Source organism: Amblyraja radiata, chromosome 13 (assembly GCF_010909765.2).
Source record: "Amblyraja radiata isolate CabotCenter1 chromosome 13, sAmbRad1.1.pri, whole genome shotgun sequence".
Taxonomy (NCBI): domain Eukaryota; kingdom Metazoa; phylum Chordata; class Chondrichthyes; order Rajiformes; family Rajidae; genus Amblyraja; species Amblyraja radiata.
This window is the reverse complement of record NC_045968.1, coordinates 50,071,984-50,084,125: the sequence shown is the minus strand read 5'-3', so window position 1 is coordinate 50,084,125 and position 12,142 is coordinate 50,071,984. Positions and strand designations below refer to the sequence as shown.

The window sequence follows — 12,142 nt, the reverse complement described above, 5'->3', positions numbered from 1 at the left end:
CCCTCATCAATTTCCGGAGTAACTCAAGAAGATTAGTCAAACATGACCTTCCAGGCATAAATCCATGTTGACTGTTCCTAATCAGACCCTGTTTATCCAGATGCTTATATATATTATCTCTAAGTATCCTTTCCATTATTTTGCCCACCACTGACATCAAACTAACAGGTCTATAATTGCTAGGTTTACTCTTAGACCCCTTTTTAAACAATGGAACAACATGCGCAGTACGCCAATCCTCCGGCACTATTCCCGTTTCTAATGACATTTGAAATATTTCTGTCATAGCCCCTGCTATTTCTACACTAACTTCCCTCAATGTCCTAGGGAATATCCTGTCCGGACCTGGAGACTTATCCACTTTTATATTTTTCAAAAGTGTCAGTACTTCCTCTTCTTTGAATCTCATAGTTTCCATAGCTACTCTACTTGTTTCCCTTACCTCACATAATTCAATATCCTTCTCCTTGGTGAATACCGAAGAAAAGAAATTGTTCAATATCTCCCCCATCTCTTTTGGCTCTGCAGATAGCTGTCCACTCTGACTCTCTAATGGACCAATTGTATCCCTTGTTATCCTTTTGCTATTAATATAGCTGTAGAAACCCTTTGGATTTACTTTCACCTTATTTGCCAAAGCAACCTCATATCTTCTTTTAGCTTTTCTAATTTATTTCTTAAGATTCTTTTTACATTCTTTATACTCCTCAAGCACCTCATTTACTCCATGCTGCCTATAATTATTGTAGATCTCTCTCTTTTTCCGAACCAAGTGTCCAATTTCCCTTGAAAACCATGGCTCTTTCCAATTTTTACTATTTCCTTTCAACCGAACAGGAACATAAAGATTCTGTACTCTTAAAATTTCACCTTTAAATGTCTTCAATTTCTCTTCCACATCTTTCCCATAAAACAAACTGTCCCAATTTACTCCTTTTAAATCCTTTTGCATCTCCTCAAAGTTAGCCTTTCTCCAATCAAAAATCTCAACCCTAGGTCCAGTTCTGACCCTCTCCATAATTATATTGAAACTAATGGTATTGTGATCACTGGTCCCGAACTGTTCCCCAACGCATACCTCTGCCACCTGACCCGTCTAATTTCCTAACAGGAGGTCCAGCACCGCCCCTTCTCTAGTAGGTACTTCTATGCATTGCTGCAAAAAACTATCCTGCACACATTTTACAAACTCCAACCCATCCAGCCCATTTACAGAATGTGTTTCCCAATCTATGTGTGGAAAATTGAAATCTCCCACAATCACTAACTTGTGCTTACTACTAATATCTGCAATCTCCTTACATATTTGCTCTTCCAATTCTCGCTCCCCATTTGGCGGTCTATAATACACCCCTATAAGTGTTGCCACCCCTTTCCCATTTCTCAGTTCCACCCAAATAGCCTCCCTAGATGAGCCCTCTAATCTATCCTGCCAAAGCCCTGCTGTAATATCTTCCCTGATAAGCAATGCAACACCTCCACCTCTTGCCCCTCCAATTCTATCACACCTGAAGCAACGAAATCCTGGAATATTTAGTTTCCAATCACAGCCCTCCTGCAACCATGTTTCACTGATCGCCACGACATCATACTTCCAGGTGTCAATCCAGGCTCTAAGTTCATCCACCTTTCTTACAATGCTCCTAGCATTAAAATATACACATTTAAGAAACCCACCCTCTCTTATTCTCTGTTTATTGTCTTTTTCTTCTCTCTCCCCTAAATTTTGGGTCAGAGTGCTACCATTCTCTGCCTCCTGCCTCACACACTGACTGCTAGCTTTCCCAATTTGAGTCCCTCCCCCCAACCATACTAGTTTAAAGTCTCCCCAGTAGCCTTTGCAAATCTCCCCGCCAGGATATTGGTCCCCCTCGAGTTCAAGTGCAAACCATCCTTTCTGTACAGGTCGCGCCTTCCCCAAAAGAGGTCCCAATGAACCAGAAACTTGAATCCATACCCACTGCACCAATTACTGTTTCAAATGGTTATCACATGGTCTAATGACATTCTGACATAAGAAAAATAAAACCAATTCATTCTCTTACCATTTTTCCTCGTGCTTTGAAAATTAAAGACCTGGAATGGTGGCCACCCACTAGAAACATTCTGGTAATGCAAGGCCAACCAAGATATTTAAATAAGACATCTTTCTGAGTTGATGGGCTTTTGAACACACTCTCAAACATGGTGATGTAGCGGCACCTAGTGGTGGGGTGGGGAAGTCAGAAGCCTTGTGATTGGTCGGCACGGTCATGTGACCGCGGGCGTTTGTTCGCGGGCTTTTAGCCAGTTATTCAGCGCTCCCCCCAATGACAGGAGGTGTGTTTGTTAGCTAAGCCAGGCACGCGGTTTTCACGTGTTTTAATTCCGTTTTTTCTGTAAATAAAAATTACTTTACTCAACCTGCCTGGTCTCGCTTCAGTGAGTAATTAATTTCTCCCCCTTATATACTTGGTATCATTTTTTTAAGAACTCTTACCTGCAGCTGTAACATTGCAGTTGTGTGAAGTCACTTGGGTTTTTCTTTGGAACACATTGATTAACACTTCTGAACTACATTCACCAGTTGACTAAAATAACATCAGAAGCAGAATTAAAAAAGAATGAGGTTGAATTCATTCTAACAAGGCTGGTTAAAATATCATTGACAAATAAAACTTGACACAATTTATAACAACGTACAAGACACTGTACTTCAAGTATTTCAGTATCTCCAAGCATTCATTCAGTCCAGCACCCTGCTCCTCAATGGATGCACAGATTTAGCCACCAGTTCAATACCAATGGGTAAATGGTTGAACTGGGCTAACATAAGCTGCCTTTTCTTAATAGCTACAGATGTGCGATAACCAGCTTTGCCCCTTTTATTACACATTTGACAAATAAATTATCAATGTACTAAGAACATTTAGCATTTATAAAATGCTTCCCATCACCTCAGGGCAGTCCATGGCACTTCATTAGTATTGAGGGAGGCACTTCATGGCATTGAGGGAGATAATTCTTCCCATGCTATCTCCCAGGGGAGTGATCCTATCAATCCCATTCCCCTTCTCCTTATTTCCCTGCATCCAGAGATCTAAATTTCCCTCATGTGCCCAGCAACTGCCATTTGATTATTTTTGCCATTAATAATAATAATAAATTTTATTTTCAGGCACCTTTCAAATCTCAAGGTCACCTTACAAAGATTAAACAGAAGAGAAAAAAAACATATAGTCGGAGAAAAATAAATAATAAGGACATCATCAATACACAAATTAAAGATAGAAATCGCTTCAAAGACACAAAATCAAAAAATCAAAAAAAACACAATAAGCACCTGGAACAGATAAACATGGTCACAGAGAAAACAATTGCAGAAAAGCCCAATTTGATATAATCGAAAGAGAGGATCAAATCCAGGTCACTAACTGCTACACCACAGTGCTGACTTAAATTATGACTTGTAAGTAAGGATGCTTTCAGCTTAGACTTTCAGAAAACTTACAGCTTCTTTGGGTGCTCTGTAGTTGCAAGCTTTCCAGAGACTATTGCTTTCAGTGGGACAGTCTGTTTCACGGATAGAAAACTTGAGGAAGTAGTGCTTTTCACGTTTTCCCTGTGACAAACAATTTTTATCAGATAAGCACTTTGGATCCTCAAACTACAAATATGAGTTCAAAACAGTACACAAAATGCATAGACATGTAAAAACAGCATGATTAAGAAACGGTAATGTGGCAGAAAAAGATGGGTCATTTTTCAGGTGGGGAGGTTGTCCCACCAAGATGTCACTAGACTCAGTGTTGGACCCTAAGCTGTTCACAAGCTATTTCAATGATTTGGTTGAATGGATCAAGTTCACATATCCACTTATGGAGTGGATTATAACTCCATGTTATATGCTGATTGTACTAAGCATGAGTGAGGAGGACATAAAATAACCATAGGAGGATACGATCAGGCAAGGATGTGCAAGGATATGACAGATGGAATACAACATGAAAAAAATATGATGGTCATCGATTTTGATTGAAAGATTAGAAATGGGAGTTTTTCTAAAGTGTTTTTATTCAGAGGGAACATATGAGACACATGAATCATTGGATGTTTTCACCTTGGATTTCGAAGCATGAAATGTGACCTTATTCATGCATGTAAGATCCATTGAGGTCTTGACAGGGTAAATGTAGAGATGTTTCTCTTGGTGAGGAAATATTATACAATAACATTGCTCAAATGATAAGTTCTTAAGGAACTTATGTTAAGTTGCAAGAGAAGTACTTGGATACATGTCTCCACAAAGGAATAAAGAACACACACACATAGGGGGACAGATTGCTTGTTATAACATGGAGATGTTGATGTAAATACGCATAGCTTTGTTTGCTTTGAAGCGGCTATAACTGTCAGAGGTTGTATTTAGTTTAGGTTGGTGTTTAGAATGGAGGTTGTTAATGGGATCTTTCTCCAGGACATTCTTCTTCCTTTGTGACACATCTCTGAGCTCGGCTGTGCCATGAAGGGGATTTATGGTAGACTATATTGGGTTGTAGGCACCAAGGGTAGATACTAGTCTGTGAGATGTTTGTGCTGTTTAAATGTATTTATGTTGAGATAAAAGATAAGGCATGGGTGATGGTTGTGTGACCTTTGCAAAAGGGTTTCTTATGGTTATAGAAAACTGAGAAAGTAACTCTGTTTTGATAATCTTTCATTTGTTGTGTGGAATGCTATTAGTGAAGAGGCCTTACATTCCTTTCCTCCAGAGATGAGCAAGGGGGAGGTTAATACAGAATGAAATGAGACCCGAACTTGGGAAGAAGCAATCAAGTGTGACAATTAGTGGCCTTTGTGTGTTTGGAGTTGGGAATTGTGTGATTAGAAATAACTTAAGTCTTTACCACTTTGTAAGAATGGGGCAAAACTCATATTTAATCTTTGTAATCCATAAGTAACTGTATTTTAACTATATAGTTGTAAGGAAATTAATTGTGAAGTGTATTGTGTTTAATTATGATTGTAAGTTTTAGACTTTGTTTAAATCTGAAGTTTTAGAAATAACTTTATTTTCCAAAAGTGAAAATATGTTTTGTGTTTATGTGTTGTGTGATTGCTGTATGATGTGTATATTCTGAGAAGTGTTCTCTGAGAATTAGTTTTATATCTGTGGTTTTACTTTATTGAAATAAAATGATTTTGAACAAAGAGGTTGAAGAAACCACAGAAGGAGGTTGTAAAGGGGCTGGAAATGGAAAAGTCATGTAACTATACATATTGTCAATCAATGGAAAGGATTTAGTTGATTGGTTAATGCAAATAAGTTAAATGTATGGTAATCCATAATGATGGATTAATAGTTTGCTACTCCTTTTTACCATCCTTGTCTATTACCTATATAATGTGTTACATTTATACCAAAGTCAGTAGTTCTTTCGACCTGTTCCAGAGTTTCTAACTCTGTGTTGGAAGGTTTAAAGAATTATCCAGCGCTGTCAGAATAAAGAATTAATTTTAGCAGCAATGGTTTGAATCAAGTTTTCTTGAATTGGACTGACAAAAGAACTCAGTTTAACATTGGTAGAGAGTTACAAACAAGAGGATATAACGACAAAATAAGGGGTTACTCAATTAAATTGCATAGAAATGTCTTCTCTCCAATTCATTATATTTATTTAAGTTGGATATAGATATTTAAAAGATGGAGGAATTAAAGGTTGTGCATGAATGAGGAGTTTGCACAAAAGATGAGTTGAAGCCAGTTTTAGATGTCTCAGTCTGAAGAAGGGTCTTGACAGGAAATGTCATCAATTCCTTCTCTCCAGAGATGCTGCCTGTCCCAGTTACTCCAGCATTTTGTGTCCATCTCCAGCATTGGATTAGCCATGTTCATATTGAGTGCTGGGGCAGACTTGAGAGCCCAAGTGGCCTATCACTGATCCTCTTTCCTCACGTTCTTGTGATCTTGTGAAAGGTAAGATGTTCAGGAAATAATGTGGAAAATTATCTGTCGGACTTTGTTTTAAGAAGATTTGACTACAAAAGTAAAGCCATCTTGCTTGAATTCTACACATTTCATTGAGATTTGAACTGGAATACTCTGTGCAAGTCTGGGATTCAAATCAAAGAAACAGTGAGTCTAAATTGAGGAAGGAGATGCTAGCTTCATTGTTTGAAGAGAGATTATGCAGATAAGGCCTGTAGACTCTTGAATTTAGAAGATTGAAAAATAACATTCTGAAGAGGATTGACAAGTTTACATGGGGTTGTTATTACTCTTTGCCGAACCAGAACCAGAACCTAGAACCAGGAAGGTACACAAAATTGCTGGAGGAACTCAGCGGGTGCAGCAGCATCTATGGAGTGAAGGAAATAGGCGACGTTTCGGGCCGAAACCCGGGCCGAAACCCCTGCCCGCCTAGAACCAGGAGGTCTGAAGAAGGGTCTCAAAATAAATTGTGGAATCATTCAGCCTAGGGTGGAATCATTCAACATTACTTCACACAAAGGGTAGTGGATTGTGGAATTCACTACCCACGGGGCATGGAAGGCTGAAGGAGGACAGTGAGGAGAGAGACGACGGTCCGCTGGCGATATGGATGGAGCCTTTATGGCCAGCTGTGGCTGGGACTCTGAAAATGGTGCCAAAACCTGGCCTCTTATGTACTCAGTGAGCTGTTTCTATGCATTACTAAGGATTGTACTTATGTATGAGAGTTGGATATAGCTCTTGGGGCTAACAGAATCAAGGAATATGGGGGAAAAGCAGGAGCAGGGTACTAATTCTGGTTGTTCAGCCAAAATCATATTTAATGGCAGTGCTGACTCGAAGGGCTAACTGGCCTACTCCTGCGCACACTTTCTATGTTTCTCTGATTCTATGATAAAAATCTTACTGATCTGTTTGCAAAAAGACAAGAATTTCTCTGTATCTTAGTACAAGTGATAATAAAAGAACCATTGAGCCATTGAACCAATTGGATACAATTGTTGGCTCAGCCAAGGAGCCAGAGGGTGGTGGTGTAGGGATGTTATTCAGAGTGGAGGCCTGTGAGCAGTGTGTGCTGCAGGGGTCAGTGCTGGGGTCACTGTGGCTTGACATTCAAAGTAAACATTTGTTATTAACATAGTGGTACATTTGGGGATAACACCAGCATTGGTGGTGTCGTGAACAGTTCAGATAGTTACCTGAGATTACAACAGGATCCAGATGCTTTGGGAATGTGGGGCAAGAAATGGCAGAGGGAATATAACAGCCAAATGTATGCTTATGCAATTTGGTAAATTATACCAGGGCAGGACTTGCCCAGTGAATGACTGGACCATGGAGAATGTTGGAGAACAGTGAATCAGGGGATAGAAGTACATAGTTTCCTGAAAGTGACAGCACATAGAGACAGGGTGAATAAGAAGGCATTTGGCATACTCGACTTTGGTGAGACTACAGTATGAGGAGAGACTAGGTAGGCTAGGACTTTACAGCGTAGCAGGCAGAGGGGCGACTTTACAGAGAAATAAGAAAATTAATGAGCGGGTTAACATATGATGAGCATTTGACAGCACTGGGCCTGGAATTTACAATGATGAAGGGAAGTCTCATTGAAGCTTACCGAATAGTGAAAGGCTTGGATAGAGTGGATGTAGAGAGGATATTTCCACTGGTGGGAGATACTAGGACCAGAGGTCATAACCTCAGAATTATACGTTGTTTACTCAGGAAGGAGATGAGGAGGAATTACTTTAGTCAGAGGGTGGTGAATCTGTGAAATTCATTGCCACAGAAAGCTGTGGAAGGCAAGTCAATGGATATTTTTTAAGGCAGAGATAGATAGATTATTGATTAGTATGGGTGTCAGGGGTTATGGGGAGAAGGCAGGAGAATGCTGTGTAACTATGTAGTGCTGTTCCTGCAAAGGGAATTAAAATGGAAAGCTATGACATACAAGAACAATTAGTTTTAATTGAAAAAAATTGAAAGGACCATGATGGGACCAACTAAAGAAATAAAGCACAAAGCCTTGATAAGAAGTAGAATTAATATTATTTGCATACATTTATGGGTCTATCTAGTACATTGGAGTACATTGGTGAAGTCTGCAATTGGAACTTCACAAGATTGAAGGCTCATTAAGAATGAGGCACTATGATGCATTTTAAAGCTCCAATTTCCTGCGTCTTGGCACATTGAGTTATAATCTGCTCTTTAATCTGCACAACTTCGATCTCAAACAAAACAGAAAACATTTTGCAAACAGTGAGCAGACCTGTCAGCAACTGTGGAAAGAAGAAATGGTTCACTATGATCGAAGCACAAGTGGGGACAATGCCTTAAGCAAAAGCCAAAAAAAGAGATTCAACGGTCAACAAAAACACAACAATACCCAACTCCTGAGAATCAGGATATCTTCTTCTTAAATTTACCATGGACATAAGATACAAATAAGATACAAAAACCAGACCGAAAAAAATATTAAAATATCAATCTGAAAAGTGAGATCAATTCACTTGCAACTCATACTGGAAGATATCGATAACAAATAATATGAGATTTGCTCACCTGAACTTGAGCATCAGTGACCCTGTAAAGAGCAAATTTATTCTTCGTTTTCCGCTCCGTATTTATTTTACGAAGACTGAAATCCACAGCGATTAGAACCTCTGTCTCATTACAATCAATGTGCCGGATTTCAGGAACTTTGACGGATTCCGGCTCTGATTCTGCATTAATGTTTAAAAGTTGAATGAAAAAGAGTGCAATGTATAACAGCTTCATACTGAGAAGGAGATGTACAGAACACGCTGCCTCCAACAGGTATCAGTAAGGGAAGATGGATCAGTGCGTTACAGTCCCTTATGACTGTGAGACAAATAAGTCAATGGGGAACTCAGTAAAAACACATTTCAGTAAACATATGAAATTGTTTATGCAAGATTATCATGTTGAATTTGCAATATTTAACAAACATTAGCTATCAGTCTAACTTTGAATGACCTTAACTTCAAGATAAAAAGATAAGCATTTCCACATCTCTGCCCTTCTGCCTCCTCACACCCACATAACCCAAATGTCACCAAGGTTTTGCATTGAAAATCAAAGTTGTGTAAACTGTTGTGCAAATGAGACACAGGTTAGAGGTAAGTCCTATCTTCTGTTTTAGTGTTATAATATTTTACAATTCACATATATTCAACGTTGCTATTCAATCAAATAGACAGACTGCCAGAAAGAACATGTGGACAACATCTATATCAATCTATATAGCACATTAACCAAGTTTAAGCGACTTAAAAAGATCACTCATGGTGGGGTGATAGAGGAGAGGTGATAATGTGCAAATCCACCGTGGCCTACAAAAATCTGAAAAACCCTTTGTATACTGGCCAAATTAAATTGCTGTCAGAACTGTCAACAACAATGAATATTTCTGATGTTAAAAACTATTAGAAATATTGAAAACTATTGAAACAGATTATATTTATTTCAAATTTTTTTTTTATCAAAACATTTTTTTATTAGAATCAAAATTTGGTAAAACGCCCATAATGTTTATGTATTTAAAAGCTAACAATTAAAAAAAAATATATATATATATTAACTATCACCTCACTACTGATCTTCCCTTTGAAAAGGGGAAAGTTGAGCAGAAAGTTTGTACAAATTGTCACGAATTGTATGAATGTGGCACAACTACAGTACGCTGGAGTCTGCTACTGGAACCCTTTCAGAAATTATATACAAAAACACGCACTGTAATTTCTGACTTGGAAATCCCCAAATTGCAGACAGTTACACATCTTTCAATTTCTTAAGTAAAGTTTAGTTTAGTTTAGAGTTTAGAGTCCACACCAATTATGGATGTTCCATGTTATCCCACTTTTTCATCCACTCCCTACACATTAGGGAGAGTTTAATGTAAGCCAGTTAACCTACAGCCCTGCATGTCTTTGGAAGGAAACCATAGCATACAGAGGAAAACCACATGGTCACAGGGAAAACATGCAAACTCCACACAGACAACTCCCGAGGTGAGAATCGAATGCTGTAAAGCAACAGCTTGACCAGCTTTGCCTCTCTAAAGAGATAACTTCGAAATGCAATGTATATATTGCATTATGTGGGAATTTTGGGAGCCTTCCTATGTCCCGGGAATAGAAAGAGATTGTATCATTATAGTCCACCTGACATGCTGGGTATTCTTTGAATGGCACATTTTAGGATGTATTGTCCCCTCAGCTTAAGAGAATATGGGCAGAGTGATGTGGGTGTGCATCAGACAGATGAAAAAGAGCAGGCAGCTTGTTCAGTAGACTACAGGGGCACCGTACTTTCTCACCAGTACTCATTTCTGAGTTCCAATTATTTTTCATGCATATACAGACAGGGACAAGTACCATTGGTTGGTACAACTGTGGAGGGTGGGAATAGAAATACAGTGATTATTGGCAGTTTTCTGTTAGAGGAGCAGCAGCCATTTTCATGTCAAGGTGAGACCATTACCTCTCTGACAGGGAGATGCAAAGGGGAGGCTGAACATTCAGAGCCCATTTCAGCAGTCATGAGATTGGGAGGAGAAAGGATGAAGAAATAGTATCTCAAATATATTATTGTCTGGAATACTCCTGACAGTGATAAAATAAAATAATGAGGCAAATCGATAGGTTGGATAGGAGGGCATATTGATAAGGTGAGATGAAAAAGGTTTGAAAGGACCTGAGGGGCAACCATTTCACACTGGTATGGCAGGTATGTGGAACAAGCTGCCCGAAGAAGTAATTGAGGCAGGTACATTAACACCATTTAAAAGGCATTTGGACAGATACGTGGATAGGAAAGGTTCATGTGGGTTAGTTGCTGGCAAATGAGACAACCTTGGATGGGGCATCTTGGTCGGCATGGATGAGTTGGGCTGAAGGGCTTGTTTTCCACGCTGTGTGACCCTATGAATCTGACTGACCAATTTCTACAGATGCACTACAGAAAGCAACCTATGGGCTTGTGTTACCATTTAGTTTGGTATCTGCGCTGCACAAAACTACAATAAATTGCAGAGTAATGGAGTAATGGAGCACTGCAGTTGCTGGAATCTTGAGCAAAACACAATACGCTGGAGGAATGTCAGTGGGTCAGGCAGCATCTGTTGAATCAATGGACAGAGGATGCTTGCAGAAGTTGTGGATGCTGTACCATCCATCACACAGGCCATCTTCCCCACCCTTGCTTCATTTACACTGCCTCGGGAAAGCAGCCGACATTATCAAAGACCGTTTACACTCCAGCCATTCTTTCTCCATTCTCCTGTCGGGTAGAAATATAAAGGTTTGAAAGCAGCTACCATTAGATTCCAGAATAGCTTCTTCCCCGCTGTTATTAGACTACTGAACTGAACTTTAATCAAAGTAAGGTCGTATGGACCTCATCTCCAAACCTTGTCCCATTGCGGTCTTGAACTCTCTTGGTAGCTATAACACTATTCTGTGTATTCTGTTCATTTTTCTCTTTGCATTAACTTGTGTATGGCTTGATTGTACTCGTGTATGATATGATTTATCTGGATAACGGTCTCATAGCAGAAGCGACCACGTCGCGGGGCTGGAAACTGGAAGTATCCCGAGCTAATTCTGCTACCACCATCATCTATTGCAACAAGTGATGGCTCCCACTGATTGTCCCCGGAAGCTTGATCGTTTTCAGGCGGATGGTAACAGCGATGTGAACATTTGAAACAGGGAAGATGGACACGAAAGAAGAAGACTGTATAACATGCAAAACTAAGCTTTTCGTTGTGTAATAATAAATTAACACCAATGCCAATGTGTTTCAGACCCTCATTTGCACGCCATGTTGGTCGAATTCAAAGTGTTTTATTGGTGAATAGTTTATTTCTTGTTCTGGTGTAATATACCTTTCTTAATGATTTTTGCATCTTTTCCTCCTTTTTAGTGTTACATTTCCACACCCAATTAGCATTGTTGAATCTTTCAGCTCAGATGGTCAGACCTCAATTAAGGAGAAATCAGTCGAGCAAGTACAAATCCCATCTTTCCCATAATTGGTTCCATTCCTCAATAAGATATTCAGAGATGCTACCTGTCCCGCTGATTTACTCCAGCATTTTGTGTCTATCCCCAATAAGATAAAGCCCTTTCCCTTTAACTCTTT

At 39.3% G+C, this 12,142-nt stretch overlaps 1 protein-coding gene and 1 long non-coding RNA gene across 2 annotated transcripts in view; one reads left to right on the top strand and one right to left on the bottom strand.

The window, feature by feature from the left end:
* The window catches only part of LOC116980008 (T-kininogen 1-like), a 34,858-nt gene extending 25,968 nt beyond the window's left edge, over positions 1 to 8,890 (bottom strand). The window contains exons 1-3 of the mRNA XM_033032065.1: positions 8,540 to 8,890; positions 3,491 to 3,601; positions 2,480 to 2,570 (exon numbers count right to left, since the gene is read on the bottom strand). Coding sequence (XP_032887956.1) covers positions 2,480 to 2,570; positions 3,491 to 3,601; positions 8,540 to 8,755 — 418 coding nt within the window. The 5' untranslated portion in view covers positions 8,756 to 8,890. The remainder of the gene's footprint in view (positions 1 to 2,479; positions 2,571 to 3,490; positions 3,602 to 8,539) is intronic.
* A 146-nt stretch (positions 8,891 to 9,036) lies between these two features.
* LOC116980009 lies at positions 9,037 to 11,842 on the top strand. Its single transcript, XR_004413821.1, has 2 exons — positions 9,037 to 9,117; positions 11,554 to 11,842. It is a non-coding gene; the product is annotated as an uncharacterized LOC116980009 (long non-coding RNA).
* The last annotated feature ends 300 nt before the right edge of the window (positions 11,843 to 12,142 follow it).